The sequence below is a fragment of the Sminthopsis crassicaudata genome, chromosome 4 (assembly GCF_048593235.1).
Source record: "Sminthopsis crassicaudata isolate SCR6 chromosome 4, ASM4859323v1, whole genome shotgun sequence".
Lineage (NCBI taxonomy): Eukaryota > Metazoa > Chordata > Mammalia > Dasyuromorphia > Dasyuridae > Sminthopsis > Sminthopsis crassicaudata.
The window spans coordinates 151,143,709-151,165,335 of NC_133620.1; the positions used below are offsets into that span (position 1 = coordinate 151,143,709).

General features: G+C 34.1%; 1 protein-coding gene across 1 annotated transcript in view; it reads right to left on the minus strand.

The window, feature by feature from the left end:
• Positions 1-9,732: 9,732 nt before the first annotated feature.
• PEX3 (peroxisomal biogenesis factor 3) overlaps positions 9,733-21,627 on the minus strand; it is a 58,450-nt gene continuing 46,555 nt past the window's right edge. The window contains exons 10-12 of the mRNA XM_074309652.1: positions 13,862-13,984; positions 11,846-11,942; positions 9,733-10,656 (exon numbers count right to left, since the gene is read on the minus strand). Of these exons, the coding sequence (XP_074165753.1) occupies positions 10,573-10,656; positions 11,846-11,942; positions 13,862-13,984 (304 nt within the window). The 3' untranslated portion in view covers positions 9,733-10,572. The remainder of the gene's footprint in view (positions 10,657-11,845; positions 11,943-13,861; positions 13,985-21,627) is intronic.

The window sequence follows — 21,627 nt, forward strand, 5'->3', positions numbered from 1 at the left end:
GCAGGAGACATATTTGTTGGCAATGAAGTGGTGGACCATGCTTTACAATGCTTCCTTCTCATGGTCACCACATCCCCTAAATGTGCCCATGATTTTCTCCACTTACCCGCTAATTCTCTACATAGCCTTTATGGCCTCATCTGGGAACAAGCCCAACAGATAGGGAAGCAGTGTGCTCAGTTTCTCCCTCCTCCACCTAGTAAAGGAGTTAATCCCAGGAGTTTATTCCCCAATGATTTGTGGCAAATGGATGTGACACATGTAGGCCGTGTGGCGATCCACGTCTGTATTGACACTTATTCTAGATTCCTTTGGGCCACAGTGGCTTCCTGTGAGAACACTCCTTCAGTCATTAAACATTTGTATAGTTGCTTCTCCTCTCACAGAGTTCCTAATACCATAAAGACCAACAATGGACCAGATTATACCTCTAAGCAGATGGCCATCTTCTTTGCCACATTCGCCATTAAGCATGCTACAGGGATTTCCTATAATCCACAGGGTCAGGCCCTGGTGGAACAGGGCCATCATACACTGAAGGCCATCCTTGTTAAACAGAAAAGGGGAGTAAATAGACAGAATCCACGATGGTCCACACAGGTAGACATGGATAAAACTTTATATACTTACAATTTTTTGTGCCTGGATAGGGATATCAGCCTCTTTCCAGAAATGATACATTTGGCACAATCTTATAGACAGGATAGAAAACTAAGCTCCATAAAAACTGCGCTTCAAGTGCTAGAGAACATTCAAAATGTCCTTTGGAAGGACAAAGAAGGATGTTGGCAAGGTCCATCCTTAGTTCTTTGGAGAGGGCTGGGATATTTATGTCTTACAGATCCTTATGGGGAAGGCCATTGGATTCCAGAAAGAAGGACAAGGAGAGTTGCCCCTATTAAAACAGGGGCTGAAGAAGAAGAGGATGACTCAAGAAACACCTGTAACAGCGCCATAGCAGAGAGATGACCACCCTTGCTGCAGTGGTTTAGTGATTAGATCCAACATATTTCCCATTCCCATCCCCTTATATTGTATACCATGGGCTCTATGTAGCCATTTTTGTATTGTTGCTTCTTTTGCTTTTGCCTACTTTGCTAGAATGCTTTATATGTATTCTTAAAAAAAATTCTTTAGAAGTGCTTATGGAAGAGCTTCTCATTTGTCAACATGAGAACATTTGGTCTTATTAATAAAAAAGGGGGAGATGTAAGGGTTAAAAAGCCTGTAGAAGCAAGGAATGCAGTTCAAGGAATGTGGGAGGACCTGAGGGATGAAAGGTTCTGAGGCACAGGCGAGTCCTATGTGGAAGTGGGGCATATCTTCAAGAGGCGGTGTCTGATTCCAGGTATCACGCCTCCCTCCTTAGTGCTCTCAAAGCCTCGCATGCCTCCCTCCTTCTTCTTGGGCCAATCCCATTATGCCAGGTTCCTAGAGGACCCCCCTTCCCTCATATCATCAGGGGGTATAAATATGTGCTATCTAAGAATAAAGTTCTCTTTTGCTTCACCCCTACCTCCTGCTGGTCTGTCTCTATGGGATCCGGGTTGGTGCTGGAAGACGGGTAAGTGTGGCCTAGCCGTGCCGTTGACGGACGGGCATTAAGAGTAGCTCTAAGGGGAACTATCAGATTAGAGTAGTCCATAGGAGTGTAACAAATACTAATTTGTTTTCCCTCAAATTCTTATAACAGTATTTTCCTTATAGTAAATACCATACAAATATAGGAGATAATACAAATGCTTTGCCAGGGAAGAAACTAGTGCTGACAGGGGGTCCACTTATAAAAAAGTTGCTGATTTTTTATTTGACAGGGAATCTTCTAGACAAAAAGAGAAATGATGATGTTTATTCTTAGTTTTCTTTTTGAGGTGTATAAGACAATAAGAAGCTTAAAATTTTTTAGATATTTACAAATGCTTGTCTTTTGGCCAGACATTCTTTTTGGTGAATAACCCAGAGAAAACAATAAAATTAACTGTTCATTTAAATACCTGAAAGATAAATCCTCCTGAAAAACAATTTTTTATTGTAATAACTTAACTATATATAGCACTTTTATTCAGAAAAGTTACATGAAACTTTTATACTAAGTTATTGCCTCATTTCCCCTCAACTAGTCCTTAGTTTCTTGTTGTGAAGTTAGGAGAGACAGCCATGTTGAAGGAAATAGTCAATTAATATTTATTAAGCACTGACTAATATGCCAGACACTGTGCTAAGCACTGGAGATATAAAAGGAGGACAAAAGACCCTATTCTTAAGAAGCTCAGAATTTAATGGAGATAATATACACACAATTTTATATTAACATATCATATACAGGATAAGTAAGTCAGAGTAATCAATAGAGAGAAGACCCTAGAATTGAAGGGAAGTCTTTTATATTTGATCCTAGACGGAGTAGGACGCTCTTGGAGTTACTCGGAGCATAGTCAGACTTGTACTTCAGGAAGCAGCTGAGTGGATGATGGAGAGAATGAGGGTGAGGAGATTTGGTGGGAGGAGGGTTAGGAGCTGAAGATAACACCTAAACTGTAAGCCTGAGTGGGAAGAATGGTCACATCCTCAGCAGTAACAGGGAAGTTAGGAAGGAAGGGAAGCTTTAGAGGCAAGCAAGTTCCATTCTGGACTTGTTGACTTGAAGGTGACTACAGGAAATTCCAGTTTGAGATGTCCAATAAATAGGCAGCTAGAGATGTGAATCTGGAGTTCAGCAGAGGTAGGAGCTGGGTAAGTAAATTTGTAAGTTATAGAAGGTCACAGACAGTGAGGGAATTCTGGGTGAGGTATAAGACTCTTCAGCCCAGAGATGTCTGGCTTGGCTCCCTGTATCCCCTAAAGGTTCTAGTTCTTCCTGAGAAGTCAGGGGGCAGTGACAACCTGTATTGTGATTGAAGCAGCATGATACTGATGAGAGTTAGGTAAGGGTTTGGCGTAAGGATACATAGTTAAATGCAGTCTAGTGACGGTGTAGAGTCCCCTGTAAAGGAGTTTACAAGCCTGAAAACCTAGATTGATAAAAAAGGTTTATTGTAGGGGTTTGGAAGTAAGAGTAAAGGTAGAAAGATGCCAGGGCCAGAGCTGGTTGCCAGGTGGACAGGAAACCTTGGCATGGCTGATATCAGAATGACATGTTTGGGCTCCTGGAAAGAATGGGCTCCAGGGTTCCCCCTTTTATAATGGGGTTGTGGGGATTGGGGAAACCTCAGATCTGGTGGGGGCTGGGAAAGCCCAAGTTAACTCAGTTCTGGTGGGGGCTGGGAAAGCCCGGGTATCATTGGAATTCAAAAGGGTGGTTTTGGTGATCTTGAAGGTGGGTAGAGTCCCAGATTGGCCTCTGGCTCCAGCTTCAGCCAGGGTTAGAATTGAATAAAATTCAATTCGTTTTTAGATAAGGAGGAAGCTGTTTGTGGGGGTTAAGAATCAGAAAGGAATCTTAAAGGGACCTCAACCCACATCAATATCAAGTGGCAAACCACATATAAGAGCAAGTTGTTTATGTTTATTATATACTTGGCTCCTGCCCAGTGTTTTGGTTACATAAGGGTAATAGGTTATAAAAAGGGGAAAGAACTGGGAATAAATGGACTCCATTTTTCCACCATCATCCCGAGTCCTGCCTCTCACTTCTCCACTAAGACGGTATATTTTAATCACCCTAGCATGGGGGCTCTAGAAAGCACAGTACGTTTTGCCACCCTAACTTGGGGATTCTAGGTGCCTAACTGTGGGGCTTTAGGTGAGCCCCACATCAGCTGGACTGATCCAATTGGCTGAGTTCAGTGTTGAAGTGCCTGTGACCCAGTATAGGGTAAGTATAAAAATAGGCAAGCTGGAAGAATTGGTAAGGGATAATTAGTCACTTTTGTTTTTCAGCTGAAATGAGGCAAATACAAAGAAAAAAGCCTCCCCCAGGGAAGTATGAAACATTCTTATTTAGGTTAACAGAGAAGCAAGGTTTGTTTGTTGGTAACTCAGAAGCAGATCACTGGGTTCTCAGAGGCTCTGGAGTGCATTTCTCCCCTAGATTTGTAAGAAGTTTGGAGCTAGAGATGTGGAAGTTAGTGGGAGAACAACTAACTCAATACAATGGAGTAAAATATTTTAAGGAATCCTACAAGTTTTAAAACAAGGAAAGATTTTAACTTGGGTGGTCAAACCAGGAAGTATGAGGAGAAAAACAAGCAGAGGTTTGGTGTCCATAGCCCCAGAGGGTACAGCTTATTGGACAGAGTTAAAGAAATATTTTTTAGTATTTTACTGCTTTATATAGCTTGTTTTTGCTCTAGGAGGTTTGCAGGGTATGGCCAGTTAGTACAGAAAAGAGTTTAAGTATCTTAGTATCTTAAGTATCAAGGCCAGTTGGGCAGGAAAGGAATTAAGTACCTTAAGTACCTTGCTGATGAGCTTGTTTTAAATCTTCAAAGTTCATTTGCAATCATGGGTGTGTCGCAAGCAATAAAAAACAGATAATGGACCTGCATATGCTTCTAAACATTTTGCACACTTTTGTACACAGTATCAGATTTTACACACCATTGGCATACCTTTTAATCTTCAAGGACAGGCAATAGTAAGGAGGAGAAAGAGACATCACAATGCTCCTCCAAAAACAAAAGAAAGGGGGAGCCACAGGTAACCCTAGAAAACTTTTAAACTTAACTCTATATATTAAAATTTTGAATTTTGCTGGAGATTCACTGCCTTTAGCAGACAGATTTCATAACCCATTGGAAGGTCAGTGGCCAATGTGAGCAACTCCAATATCTTTAAATAATTGTCAGGTGATGTGAAGAGATCCAGAAAGTGGTGAATGGAAGGGACCTATAGATAAGTTAACTGCTTGGAGGAGAGGGTTTGCTTGTATCTCAACAGATGGAGAAGGAACCCAATGGGTGCCAATGAACCGTATCTGCCTTATCCATCAGAGAGAGATGGAAAAGGAGAAGACCCTCAAAATGAGGGAGATTCAAAAAACATCAGGTGGTTCTATCGCTGATTGTGCTGACCACTGAAAGAGCCTAGCGGTTCACCCTATGTATATGGCAACTAACTGATGAACATCAAAATAGTTCTCAATGAGACTGATGTAGGACTTCAAAACCTGCAGGAATCATTGGATTCCGTAACATATGAAGTGATGGACAATAGATTGGTTTTGACTATCTCTTGGCTGCTGAAGGAAGTATATGTGTGGTTGTGAATTTATAGTTATTTTCTACACTTTCCTTTTGGGACTCATGGAAATCTTTTATGGTATTTTATTTATTCATATTGTTTGTTGTATTACTACTTGCTTGTATGATATAAAACTTGCCTGTGTGATTCCTCCCGTGGTGATGGATTTAACTGATATATACCTACTTCAATTAAAACAAAAGAAAGAGCATGATGTGCAGAGTCACAGAGAGTGGGGGAACTCTGGGTGAGATATAAGACCCTTCAGCCCAGAGGGAACCTGCTAACAATGTCTGGTTCAGCTCCCCTTCTCCCCTAAGGGCTTACTTAGCCTTCCTGAGAAGTCAGAGAGTGGTGACAACCTGTGTTGTAATTGAAGCAGAGTGTTACCAGGTGGCAAACTACGTACAATAGCAAGTTGTTTATGTGGTCCCACATGTGCAGTATATACTTGGCACATGCCCAGTGTTGTTTTGATTACATAAGGGTATTAGGGCATATAAAGGGGAAAGAACTGGGAATAAACGGACTCCATTTTTCCACCATCCTCAGGAGTTCCACCTCATCACTTCTCCACTAAGACAGTATATTTTAATCACCCCAGCATGAGGGCTCTAGAAAGTACTGTACATTTTGTCACCCCAATTTGGGGGCTCTAGAAAGCACACAACACCCTGGTGTGGGGGCTCTAAAAAGCATGGTATACTTTGTCACCCCAATTGGGGTTCTAGAAAGCAGGACACAATAGGGAATCATTAGCATGAGGATGGTAATTGAATTTATGGGAGCTGATAAGATCACCAAATGAGAAATTATATAGGTAGAAGAGAGCACTCTAAGAAAGGTGTTTTATTTTTTTTAATGAAAACAAAACCAAAAAGGCTAGATGCTGATAACATGGAGATAATTAGTGATTTTATATCAGTTCAATTTTTTTACACCTTTAAAAAATTTTTAGTTTTTGTTTAATTTATTTTTGTAAGTGAAGATACTGTTTGTCACAAGTTAGAAATTTACCAGACTTCCAGTTTCCTTGTATTTTCAGTCTCTTCATATTTAAGTGGATCCTTTTGTAACATAGGTAGCATATTAGTATGATGGAATTTTAAATTGAGCTAGTGGAATCACTGTACAAGAATCAATGATCTTGGAAGTCAGGGAGGCTTGAGTCAACTATACACTCACATGTATTAAATGTATATCCTTAATAGTTATTTATTTTCTTAGAGTCATAATTTCCTCATCTGTAAAAGGTAATAATAAAATTATTTTCTATTTCACAGAATGGTGAGGATAGACCCAAGAATTCTGGAGTCAGTAATACTTCTCTTTCTGAGTTTAAATTTCATCTCAGACATTTAGTAGCTGTGTGACCCTTGACTAGTCACTTTACTCTGTTTCCCTTATTTCCTCATCTGTAAAATACACTGGAGAGGAGAATGGCAAACAACTCCAGTACCTTTGCTAAGAAAATCCCAAATGGGGTCACGAAGAATCAGACACAAATGAAAAATGACTGAGCAAAATACTTAGAAAACATAGTGGCATGTATATAGCCTCTGCTATTGAGTCTGTGGATGGGCGATTACTTGAATTTGGGATCTGAGTTCCAGGAGTAAAGCCAAGAGGATCTCTACACTAAGTCTGATACTTACATAGTGAGTTCCCAGGACTGGAGGGCCACTGATTGAGGGGCAAACTAGCATAGATCAGACAAATAAAGGTTAAAGATTCTACACTGAATAATATTGAGAATGATCCCATGAGTGGTTGCTACACTTAACAACCTAGATGAGATAGGAAGATTTGCTTCCACACACCTTTTTTAAAAAACATATTTTAAAGCTAAAGTTAGTTAATCTCAAGCTTATCCCTTTTAAACTAGTTGGCTTCTCTATAGATGGCACTATTCCAGATGATTTTTGATCCAGTTATCAGTCCTATATTCTTATTGATCGACATCTCTATTTAGTGTTTCATACGATCTCCAGATGCTAAATCATATATGTACTACTTAGTTGTCCACAAAATATAGGGATTCATAGCCATTATTTTATATGTATATATATATATATACACACACATATATATGTATATATATATATATATATATATATATATATATATATATATATATATATATATATATATATATATATATATATATATATATATATATACTTGGCTCTACTCTAAAATAATTCTGCCTTCACTCTCAGAAACCTCTGAAGTCAAAGAGAACTGAGTTTAAATACCACTTCAGAAAAGTCATATAATCTCTTCAATTCCTCAGCCATTTTTCTAAAAATCTAAATTGCAGAGCAGTTGCAAATCTGTTGATAGAGGAAACTTTCTCATGGAGAGTAAGCTCTATGCATGAAATTAAAGTTCAAGACACATACTGGTAGAGTTGTATAGGTCTTTGACAGCTGATAGAAGGTTATCTTTATCTTTGATGGTTCCTAGTTATTTTAAATATAATTTTATATTCTTCAATTATCAAGCATTTTTTCCTTCCTAACATCTACCCCCCTTCAGAAAAATAAAACCTTTGTAAAAAATAAATATAGTCAAACAAAACAACTTCCCACATTGACTAGGACCATAATCACCCCTGTCAGAAAATAGGTAACATTTTTCATCATCAGGGCATAACCTCTTAAATTTTTTTTTTCAATAAACAAAAAGTTCTACTTCCCACCTTACCCCTCTACTTTCCCCAATGGGGGAAAAACCCATAACAAAATCCTTGCAACAAAGATGTATAGACCAGCCATGATTAAAAAAAATTTCACTTTATATTGAGTCCATTACCTCTGTCAGGAGATCAGAAGCATGTTTCTTTGTGAATCCTCTGGTTATTTAATTTAAGAGATTATGCCCTGAGTTTTTTCACTACTGCCCAAGATAACATATCCCACTTTTAGATCCCTCTAATTAAAAAGTGTTTTCCTAACAAAAAGCCTAGATTTATTTATGTTTCATATTTCACCTGTTACCCTTCAAACACCTGTAGACAGTTATGATGCTTCCCACCTTGAGTCTTCTACAAGCTAAAAATCTACATTTATTTCACCCAGTTCTCATTTGGTATGAACTTAAGTCTCTTCACTGTTCTGGATGCCCTCTTTGGATACTTTTCAGTTTATCATTGTTTGTTCTAAAAGGGTGGCACCCAAAACGGGACAGAAGGAAACAAGAATTTATTAAGTACCTGCTATGTGACAGGCAAAAATGAAACAGCTCCTGCTCTCAAGAAGCTTACATTTTTATTATATAGGAATGATGCCTACACACGTGAACAAAATATGTAATAATTTTATTCAAAGTAATTTTGTGGAAGGGCACTGGCAGTTGGGTGAATAAGGGTAGGTCTCATAAAGGAGATGACATTCAAGCCAAGATCGGCAATGTGGATTCTCTCGAGGTGGGGGGGGGGGGGGCAGTGGACTAGAAGAAAGGAGTGACTGGGTGTAATGACAGAAATACAACACTTATATGGGGAATATTGATGATTTTTACCCAAATTATTTATAAACATTTTAAATAACACAAGGCCAAACACAGACTTCTGAGGCACTCCACAGTATTAAAGTGATTTGAAATGATTTATTTATGACTTCAAAGTCCAACTTTTCAAGCATACCAGAATTGAATTTCTACCTATGGTTAATCATCTATACTTCCTTAAAGAGATGGAAGGACATACTAATGACACCTCACAATTATATATTACTTGAAGGTTTGCAGAGCTCTTCCATCACAATAATCCTGTGAGATAAGTAGTCCAAATAACAGAATCCCTTTTTAATGGATAAGGAAGCTAAGACTTTGAAAAGTTAAGTTTTGTAGCTTTAAAAACAAAGCTAGTAAGCTTTGGAAAAAAGATATTCTTCTAGTTTCAAGTTCATAGCTCCTTTCATGAGGCTGCCATCAACCAGAATAAGAATAATGAATGTTATTAAGAGACTTCAGTTTGCATCATGTCATATAAAACCCAGCTCATTTATTATTACTTTATCTCTAAATAAAGAACTATAAACATGCTTGCACAATGCATTTATTGAAAAATTTGTTCTTTGAGCAATAGCTAAAATTGTCTAGCATTTACACTACTTCAGCTGGCTATTTAAAGTATTAAAGCTTAAAGCTGTACTAACACTTTTGGAAGACAATATGTATTACACTTAAAAATTTGTAAAGCATTATACATGTTATCTCATTTATCCTCTCAACAAATTTGTGAGATAAGTTCTATTATCACCCCCGATTTACAGATGAGGAAATAGGCTGAGACGGGTTAAGTCATTTGTCCAAGGTCATGCCCAATTAATAAGTATTTGAAAGTGGTATTTGAACTCAGATCTTTCTGATTCAAAATCCAATACTTTCTCATTATGCCACCTAGGAAAGAAAAGGTAGTAATCAGATTGCCAGTCAAAAGGAAGCTAAATTGAATTTATAAAATCTAGTCTCCAAAAGCAACTTTGCTCGTAATACTATGAAATAAACAGAACAAGAATGGAAAAGATTAACTCAAAACAAAACACATTTTACATTAAAATACTTTATTGCAATACAGACATTCACAGGGTTCAAAAATCAATACAAAGTAAATTAATAAGAATGTTTACAAATAAGTTTACAACAATTGTGTAAAACAAGAGCTGTTAGTAAACAGCATCAACACAATTTTAACCTCTAATAATTCAATATAATTTTCTAAGGCTTGATAGACAGAGAAAACCTAACATTTTAGTCAGGTATATCTGATAAATAGCTAAAATTCACTGATTTTCATATAAAGGAGAAAAGTCCTCTACCAGTGCATTTTTTGAGGCTGAGTAGTTTACCTTTTTTCAATGTTAACTTGGGGGAAAAAGGTTGACCCATTCCTGTTTATTATAGCTTGCACAATTCTTTAAAAAAAATTAAATAGCAAATGTTTCTAGACTCTACTATTTCCAACCCCACTGTTTATTTTCCAAACAAAAATTCCTTGGTATTAACATTAAAGTATACTGTATTTCACATATTATAAAAATAACTAAACTAATTGTTTAGTAGATTTGAGACTAATAACCATGGTATATTCAACTCTTAATAAGAGCAATTTTAAAAGGATATCAATGGTGAAAGGATAAAAATGATATTTCCACTGTGTGTACAGTAAGCACACAGAAATGTCAACAACTGGTGCAGTTGGATGTTTTTTCCAAATGAACACTTTTAACCAGCCAAATATTCTATTATGAAATAATATTTTGATTAATAATTTTAATGGGAATTTCAGTAACAAATCATTGCACCGTAAATACTTGATCTGTATGCAGTGTACTATGTGTTTTCCACTCAAGTGGACATCATTGGAATTTATCTGGAAGAAGAGAATTACTTCTCTAGTTGCTGAGGAGTACTAAAAGCTTCATACACATTAGCAGCAAAGTCTTTCACTTGTTCCATCATCAATAGGTCCTAATAGAGATGACAATGCAGTGTTAAAATCTTACTCAATTTATATATAGCACTTAACAAATTCTTAAGAAAACAAACCCACAAAATTTAAATGGATTTTCAGTAAACTGATTTTAAAATCACATCATGGGGTTTTGAGCTATCTGTAAAATTTGACTTCTTAAAATATATAAAATGATTTGAGAACAATGTTTTTTTTGAAATTAAGTTATTGATACAAAGAAATGGGGTTCTCCCTTATTTCAATGTACTTGCAATTTTTAATGTTGATTTTTCCATGTTACTTTTTGCATCATAATAGCACAAAATACATTTCCTATCTTGTAATTTTTCTATATCTCTTTGATGTTGGATTAGCTGCTGTAATTCATAAGGCTTGATTTTTCAGTAAATGAATAAAGTTTTCTGAGTTAAAAAATCCCACAAAAACTATTCCATATTAACAAAGATTATAAGTTATAAATACTAAACCTCTGAATTTATTTATAGTAATTTCTAATAACATTTTAAAATAAATGATTTAGTATATTCATTTATAGAAATCACAACTGAAAAAAAAAAGATGGATTAACAAACACATTAGAGATTACTTGGTTGCTCTGGATTTAGATTTCTTAACCTTTTTTTGGGGGGGAGGGTTAATCAGGGATTCCTTTTCAGAATGTTTTTATATGCATAAAATACAATACACAATCATAAAGGAAACCAATTATGTTGAAATAAAAAGTATCAAAAACTTAAAAAAAAATACACTATTTGTAGATTCAAAGTAAAGGAGTCCTTTACAGGAATTTAATGTAAATATAGGCAGTCAGAATTTTCCTTTAAAATGAACACTAATATTAATTTTGTTAGCTAGGGTGTTGTGAGAAAAGACCTCTGAAAACAGTAAAAGTTACACATAAGTTATTAATGATCTCTTCCAATGATGATATTCCACTGACCATTGTTATGATACAATGAATTCAATCTGTATTCCAATAGGATATTCTAGAGAAACATGATAAGACTCATTTCTAAATTTCACAAGTTAGCTAGAATAATACCAACAGTTTATCTCTCAAGTGCTATTTATAGCTTTTCAAAAACATAAAAGAGAAATACAGTTCATATATATGAATCCAGTATTAACAATCCCAAGTTACTTGTACTCTCTTATTTCATGGTGTCAAGAAAATGTGCCTCTTACCTGAACAAAGTGACTAGGGGTCTCACTGCAAACTGAATGGATCTGTCCATTTATTATTGGAATTATCTTAGCTAATGGCAGGCTGACACTGGAGAGACTGTGGAAAACCACAAGGAGAATTATTTGGTGTGGTCATCTTTCAAGACAGGAAAAAACAGAATATAGTGTCCTCCTCATTAAAAACATTGTGCTAGGTGCTGAGAATATAAAAAAAGTTATGATAGGTGCATTACTTTCAAGAGATTCATAATGTCACTGGAGAAAAGACGTGGATATAAAAGAATGAACAAGGTAACATACACTAAATTCCCAATAGGCAATAATTATTAAGTCCCTGCTCTAGGCAAGCTCTGGAGATACAAGAACAAAGAATGGCATATATTGAGTGCACAGGAGTTTAGACCCTAAATGGGAGTGATAATATGTGATAAATAGAAGTGATATAAAAATATACCATGCTGCAATACTACTACTTAAATACAAACACAGATCAAATGATTAAATACAAAATTGTTTGGGAAAGAAGGCACTAGCAACTGGGGCCATTAAGAAAGGCTTCATGTGGAAGATGGTGCCTGAGCTGCATTTTAAAGGGAAATTTGTAAAGATAGTGAATTTTAGGCACAGGGAAAAGCCAGTGCAAAGGCCAGGAGATGGGAGAAAGTGAATTTGTAAGAAACAGAGAGAAGGTCAGTTTTGTTTTTTTTTGTTTTTTTGTTTTTTTGAGGCTGGGGTTAAGTGACTTGCCCAGGGTCACACAGCTAGGAAGTGTTAAGTGTCTTTGACCACATTTGAACTCGGGTCCTCCTGAATTCAAGGCTGGTGCTCTATCCACTGCGCCACCTAGCTGCCCTGAGAAGGTCAGTTTTGTCAGATTTCAGAGTGCAAGAGGAAAAGGAATGTTTACTGAAACTGCAACAAATTATGGAAATACTATCTATCCCTGTAGTAGAGGAATAAAGTATACATTCAAAGAAAAATATAATTTTAAAAAGCACAAAAGAAGAGAGAGGATGTTTAAAAAAAAAAAGAAGAAGCCGCCTGTTAGGAGCATTTGCATAATACACAGAAGAACTTGGCTAAAACAAAATACAAGTTTGAATATGGGAGTAGTGTGTGATAAAGTAAAAGAGGGAGTTAGTAGGAGACTTGATTACATATAAACAAGCTTGGAACCAGTTTATGAATTGGAACTTTATATATAATTTCATTTTATCTGAATTTTCATAAAGGTAGTCAATTTGCATTTAAGCAACAAAATCCCATAGTGAAATGGCATCATTATCATCATATTGAGATTTGGATTTTCTAAAATTATAAGTAACAAAAGAGTTTCATTCATATATTAGTTTTAAAAACTTTTCTGATGCTACGTCTGATAATGAAAGATATAAGATATTTCTCAGATAGCATTTATTCCTCTTGAAATCAATACTTATTTAGAGTCTACTACGTGCAGATTATTATTCTAGGTACTATGGAGAATACAAAAGTGTAAAACAGTTCTTACTTTAAAGAATATAACTTAATGGCAAAAACCCCAGTTTTTCTGGAAAGAATACAACTAGATGATCTATAGACAAATAAATGATATAGGTAAGTTCATTTAATTGTCATGCCTACAATGTGCTTCTCAAAGAGATAATTGGAAAATAACTCATAGAAAGTAAATATACTTATAGAAAGTAAATTATACTTACATAAAGTAGATATAGTAAATAACTGTACTTCCTAACCATTTATTATCTTACAGAAAAACTTCTTTGGGCGAAATACAAATATTATCCTTAATCCATATAGAAATTTTTGCAAATGAACTCTAGAATTTGGCTTAGCAGAATTAAATCTTACTGAAGGAATACTTCTCTAATTTTATATATGATATTTATATATTATTTATATATGATATATTCCTTAGTACCTTAAGATGGAATAAAACTTTTACATAATAAATTTATGTTCAAAGCATTTATCTTACTGTGATTATTAAACTCTTTTTAAAATATATGATCTTACCTATTCATGGAATCACTGTGATTTAGATCTTGTTCAGTAGGTCTAAAAAATTCAGCCATATTGTCCAGAAGTCGACTGAAACCTCTGTTTAAGCAGGTATTCAAAACCGTACTAAAGTCTGGACTGTAAAATTAAAAAAAAAAAAAAAAAAAAAAAAAAAAGGGCAATATTTATTTATTTTATAGAAGAAAATTTTAAAAAATTGGCCCCCAAATGGTCATAATCAAAGTTAACATTAACAATTTCAAATATATAGTGACTTCAGTTAAAACTGTATATTAATACCCATAGAAATCAAATGTTATTTTAATAAATGCAAAATAAAAAATTTTAAAAAATGTATTAGGCACAGAAAAGAAACTTGCATATCTTTTTTTATGCTATACACTGATTTACAGAATTTAGTTTGCCATTACAGTGTCAATGTTGTTTACTTCAGAAAATTCTTCTGCTTTATTAGATTTATTGTTTGATTAATGCTGAATAAAGACATTTATATTACATAAACTTTAACTAGTAATGTGTACTAAAATCTCAAGAAAAACAATGGTTAAATAGGCCATTATAACCAGTAAAAGATGCCTACTTACTTTGCTTTTATTTCTGATATCTCCATTTAAAAGAGGGAGAAATAAATTGAAACTAGAAAAGTTTAAAAAAGCAGAGTAATTTAAAAAAATGATAATTGGGACCTAGGGACAATAGTTAATGAAGTGGGTTTAAGTCTAGAGAATGACTGGTAGTTAACTCTCTATTATGGCATCATCATTCAACTTCTCTCTCATGTATGGAAACTGAGTATTTTATCTGACTCTTCTTTCTCTAACCAAGTTTTCATAGCCAATCAATTACCAAGTCCTGTCTTCTATCATAATCTTAGGTATCTTTGCTTTATGATCTTTAAGATTATAATCTTAGAAAGCACAGTACATATATGGAAAATAGTTTAGTTACAGCAAAGAGTACATGGAGTACAGAAGGATTGCAAGACAAAGCCTTTGAATGCTAGGTGAACTTTATTCAATTGACAGTAAAGAGATACTGGAAAAGTCTGAGTAGAAATAAATAATGACTAAATCTATGTATAAGGAGTTGAATTTGGTTGTGAAAAAAAATGACAGACAGATAAGCAAGTGAAAGCAAGATGATATTTTGGGTGGCTGTTCAGATTTTTAAGAATCAAGAAGACTTAAGTTTAGATTCCATCTCAAATACTAGCTATATAATCCTGAGCAAATTATTTAAGCTTCTTCAGTTTTAGTTTCTATGTACAAAAAAGGTATAATATTATAGACTAATTCATCTCACAAAGTTTCTATGAAGATAAAAAGAGCTATTTAGTCAGACACGTAACTGCACAGGCACCATAAGGCTCACAATACTCCTAAATGTGGTCTAAACTAGATTAAGATATAATTGAGAAATATTTAACAAAATAAAAACAAAACAAAAAAAATTAAATAATAGAATAGAGATAATGTTAATATGTTAATAAGAGGAGGCTCTCAAGCATCTTTACATATGGCTTAATGGCCCTATTTCCATTTGAATTTAATACATCAGGCCTAAGTACTATATATAGATGTCAGTAGAGATAATTATTACTTTGCTAAATATGGAAATATTTATGATAAATGAAATCAGAAGATAAGAAGATTATGTGGGGGAAGAGCCTACAGATTGCCCTAGACAGCTAAAAAAAGAATCTGGCCTTTTATACCAAGTAATACCACTACTGGTTCTGTATCCTAAAGAGATTAAAAAACAAAAAAAGGAAAAGGACTTATATGTACAGAAATATTTATAACAGGTCTTTCTATTGTGGCAAAGAATCAGAAATTTAGGGGATGCCCAACAACTGGGAAATGGCTGATCAAGTTATGGTACATGACTTTGATGGAATATTATTGTGCTACCATAAGAAATGATGAGCAGGATGATCTCAGAGAAACTTGAAAAGACTTATTTGAACTAATACAAAGTGAACAGTGTACAGAATAGAACAGTATACAAATAACAGCAATACTTTATTATTATCAGGGATGAATGACTTAGCTATTCTCAGCCATACAATGATCCAAGACAATTTTGAAGAACTTATGACAAAAAATACTATCCATCTCCAAAGAAATAACTGATGAAATCTGAATGCAAACTGATGCACACTTTTTGTTTTAACTTTCTTTGATTTAAAAAATTTTAAATCTGTGTTTTCTTTTACAATACAACTAATATGGAAGTATGTTTTACATGACTGCACATATATAACTCATAACAAATTGTTCGCTTTCTCAATGAATCAGGGGGATAAGGAGACAGGGAGAGAGAATTTGGAACTCAAAATTTTAAAAAGTATTAAAAACTTTTTACATGTAACTGGGGAAATACACACACACATACATATGTATGTATGTGTATAAAGTAAGAAGCTGGCACAATTGGTTTCATTATGTGTCCAAAGGCAATAAGAATGATCATTTCATGGAATTCTTGATCACTTCAAACTGCAGGGTTGATAATGAATGCAACTTAAGTTTAATATCCACTGAAAAGGATATAGAGATCATGAACTTGGCATAAACTTTCAAAACAAGCCAGTACAAAATTGTTGCTTAGTAACTTCAGTGCAAAGGTGGGAACAGATCAAAGTACAGACTATTCATAAGCCTCACATTTCTCTATTATGAATGTTTTCTTAGAGAAGAGTCAGAAGCTTCTAGATATGACAAGCAATGGACAGACAACATTACAAAAAGTAAATTTGACCATATGCATCTTATGAGACAGGAAATAACTAGTTACTTACGTGGGAGTCAGAATTAGCTGTTGGTGTATAACCATATCAGCCACAAGTTAAAACAAAGATCAAAATAAAAATCACACTTGAAAAAAAGACAAAATATAAGATGACACTATGACAATTACAATAGCTTCAACCAATGTAAATGAGCCATCAATGTATTTAAAAAAGAGACAGAAAAGTCCAACATTTTGAGTTTGATGATCACCATTTCTTGTACAAGTTTAATTGATGAAGTCTGAAAATTGTCTTGACTGGATCTCCCATGCCCTGAAGATAGATATGGCACCTAAGGCTGATTTAAAATATAAATGAATATATAAAATACTATGGAGTAGTACAGAGGATACTAATATCACAAAACATTAATACTAATACTATCCTAGAGCTCACATTGAACATTGAAGAGCAATGAAAGGAAAAGTCTTTAGAAAGTACCAAGTGAAGGACATTCCAAGGACATTATCAGATTATGGACATATCTAGAGACACACATACATATATACATACATCCTCACATTCACATTAAGGAGGCAACTTTTTGGGTGGGCTATTTGTGTTCTTTGCTCTTTAGCATGGAGCTCTGGAAGTCTCTTTCTGCTTTGTTCCTTATGCTCTCTTATATATCTTTCACTTGTTCTTTGGACCAAGATTCAGAAATTCTTTTGCTTTTTCTGCCTTCGCAAGGGCTTCACTACATGTTAACAAGAAGAGTCTAATGGGGTCCTGAGAAAGGTATGAATCATTTATTCCCTCTTTCCTAAGATATTTTCATTGTTTATATTTTAATTCTCAAATTCTACTTTTATGTATGTCTTCTCTTCTCAATAACCCTGGCCTTGTGTATTCTTAGGCAGTTATATAAAACTCACTTCAAGAAATTAAAGTTAAATTCAAAATGCAAAATAATCAACTGAATGAACTAATTATGATGTTGATGAGCAATTATTTATGTTCTTGTTTCTGTGCCAAAGTTTTCCCAATATTATCAAAATATGTAATATTTTAACATCCTTATGGTATGATATTTTTTTCCAATTTTATTTTCAGTTCCAAATTCTTCCCTTCCTTCCCCTTTGAGAAGGCAAGAAAAACAAATCTCATTACAAACATGTTTAGTCATATGTAAGAAATAGTCATACTACCTATATAAAAAAGAAAGGAAAGAAGAACATATGCTTCAATCTGTACTTATCCTGAGTTCTTTGAAATTAGGATTAATCACTGGGTTGCTTAGAACCTTTAATTCTTTCAGAGTTGAGTGACTTTATGATATTGTTGCTGTTGTATAAATTGTTCTCCTGATTCTGCTCATTTTATTCTGCAACAGTTCATAGTGCCTTTTCCAGGTTTTTCTAAAATTAGCTGCTTTCATAATTTCATATATATATATGAATATATATGAGTTTTCAATCCCAATTATAATTTGTTCAGCTATTCCCCAATTGATGAACATTCTCTGTTTCTAATTCTTTGCAACCACAAAGAGACTGCTACAAATATTTTTGTACATATGGATCCTTTTCTTCTTTGATCCCTTTAGAACATAATTCTAGTAGTGAAATGTATGGATCAATAGTTTAAAAGCTTTTTAGGCATAGTTCTTGTTCCCAACTTCATAAATAGTGCTTAGAGAACACAATCCCTCTAACATTTGTCATTTTCCTCCCCCCCCCCAATTTAGTAAATCTTATGGGTATGAAGAAGAACCTCAGAGTTGCTTTAATATGTATTTCTCTAATTATTAGGGATTTAAAATATTTTTTCATATGGCTATTACTGATAGCTTGATTTTCTCTTCTGAAAACTGCCAAGTCATATCCTTTGACCATTTATCAATTAGGGAATGACCTTTATTCTTAGAAATTTGACTCAAGTCCTTATATATCTTAGAAATGAAACCACTGTCAGAGAAACCTACTGCAAATATTTTTCCCCAATTTCCTGCTTTTCTTCTAATTTTAGCTTTATTGGTTTGGTTTGAACAATCCCTTTTTAATTTTATGTAATTCAAAGTTTCCATTTTATTTGCTGCAGATCATTCTATTTATTTGATGATGGACTCTTCTCCAAAGATTTCACTGATAATTTCTTTCATATTCCTCTTGCATATAATGTCCAAGTCATGTGCCCTTTTGGCATTTATCTTGGTTTAAGATGTAAGATATTATAAAGGCTTACTTCTGCACATTTTGAACTTAAATCTTTTCCACTGACCAACCTTCATTTCTTATTGTGTCAAGTTATTTTGACACAGACATTTTAAGTATAGTTTGAAATTGGGTACTGATAGGCCACTTTTTACACTTTCCAAAAACTGATTTCCCTGACATTTTTGACATTTTATGCCTTCAGTTAATTTTGTTTCCATTTTGCTAGATCTGTAAAGTAGTCCTTTGATAGTTTGATTAGCATAGCATTGAATAAATGAATCAATCTAAGTAGTAGTATTGTCATTTTCATTATATTGGCTAAGTGTATCCATATGTAATTATTAAACTTCTAATTTTATATATTTGCCTTTATGTAAAGAATGTTTTATGATTATGTTAATAAAATTTTATGTATGTCTTTGCAAGTAGACCTCCAAGTATTTTATACTATCTGTGATTATTTTAAAGAGAATCTCTCTATATCTTCCTGCTACATTTTATTGGTAATATACAGAAAAGTGGAAGATTTCTGTGGATATCATTGCTGAAGTTGTTTCAGTTAAGTTATTTAGTTGACATTCTCTAAGTAAACAATCACATTAGCTATAAAAAAGTGTTAGTTAAATTTCCTTTATTCCTATATTTGCTTATGTTTAGTCCTTTAGTTTCTTTTTCTCATTGCTATGCTTAGCATTTCTAATATATTATTGAATAGTAAATGGTAACGAACATCCTTGATTCACCCTGATCATACTGGACACGCTGCTAGATTGTTTCCATTACAGATAATGCTATGGATTTTAAGTTTATTGATTTTAAATATACTTATTAAAGGAAAGATTCATTTATTCCTATGCTTTCTTGTGTTCTCAACAAGAATTAGTATTTAATTTTATCAAAAGCTTTTTTTTTGCCTCTAAAATAATAATAATTGTTGTGGGATTTAAAAAATTCTTTTTACTAATATGGGCAATTAGTCTTACAATTTTCCTAATATTGCACTAGATTTGCATTCTTGGTATAAATTCAGCCTAGTTATAGTATATGATTTTTTGTGATATATTGCAACAATGTTCATGAGAGAAACAGGTCTAAAGTTTTCTTTCTTTTTTTCCCCTGTTTTGACTCTCCCTTGTTTAGATATCAAGACCATATTTATGTCAAAGAAAGAATGTAGTAAGACTTCTTTGTCTAGTTTTCAAATAGTTTGTATAATATTATAATTAATTGTTCTTTAAATGTTTCATTTTAAATGTTTATTATCAATGTGTTGGAAGAAAACAAGCTTATAACTCTAGATGACTATAATGAAAGAGTAGCTACAGACTACCAGACATGGCAGGGAGTTCTTGGGAGGAAGGGCATTGGAAAAAAAGCAATGGGTACTTATTACTGAAGAATTGTGTATCTTATGATCTCATTACCAACAATTATCTTCTGTTTTCCTAAACACAATAAAATTTAACAAATGCACCCTTGTAGCAAATGCTGGCATTTAATAGACCATGTCATTATAAGGAGAAGAAGCAGACTAGAAGAGTGACAAAGGCTATATGTGACAAGAGGCTATATGTGACAAGATCCTGGAATGATCACAGACATGCTCTCTAAGCTAAATATTTGCATTCAACAAAAGTGGTGGCCCATACCAGAAGACTTAAAGCCAACAGATTAGAATGCTTGCTTACTCGGAGGGAAAGCTGATCCAATATAAGGCTGACAATAATGGAATAGAAAAGGCAGTTTTCAGAGATTTGCTATACAGCACTACATTTATTTAATTGGGTTAAAACATTCATAAAGTATTTAGACTAATTTGACAAAAATTATGGGAAAATTAAGAAACTGCTTTAATAAAAACCGCGAACTACATTGGATTTACCAGCAGGATAGTTCATCTATCCTTTAAGAAGGCAGAATTTAACTCCATCAAAGGTAAAGGGGAAATAAAGTTTAGAGACACATAGAATTCTTGGCTCAGTAAAAAAAAGGCAGAGGAAATTCGATTTCATACTAACAGTAACAATTCAAAGAGTTTTTATGATGCCCTGAAGGTTATTTATTAAGCCTAAGACCTATCATGCCTTTTAGCTAGTCAGTGCTAATAGAGCCTCATTGATCAGTGATAAGAATATAATCTTGAAGAGATGAGCTGAATACTTTCATAGTGTTTTGAACACAGAGTTATCAAATAATATTAAGGACATTGACTATTTACTCCAGGCTGAAGTCAATCACTCTTTAGCCAAATTTCCAATTGAAGAAGAGGATTTACATGCTATTAGATTCTTCTCATTTGGCAAAGTGCCTAGTGCTGATTCTATTTAGCTGAGATGTATAAGCTAGGGGACCACTGCTCATATAAAGCTGACTGAATTTGAGTTATATCACAAGAGGAGGCAATCCCCTTGGAGATAAAGGATGCCTCCACTGTCCATTTTCTATAAAGGTAAAGGAAATATATTACCCTGTGACAATCACAGAGAGTTCTGTGGACACTCTGTGGAAACTATGCTAGTACATGGACATGTACTAGTGTAAGATGAGAAGGTAGATTGTGATTTGGTACTGATGGAGAAAATGCCCACAATGAAATATGAAGAGTCCACTGTTTGTAGACTTAAATAAGTGATTTAGATGAAAGAAGAATTTTCAGACGAAGAATGACTAAGTATGAAACAAATTAGTTAAGTATGGCATAGAATCTCTATGGCTGAAAACATTAAAGAATACGTCCATCTCCAATGTTTAAGTGATATTATGCCTGTAGTTAGTAAACAGAGAATTTATATCTTTATACTTTTTGGATCCTA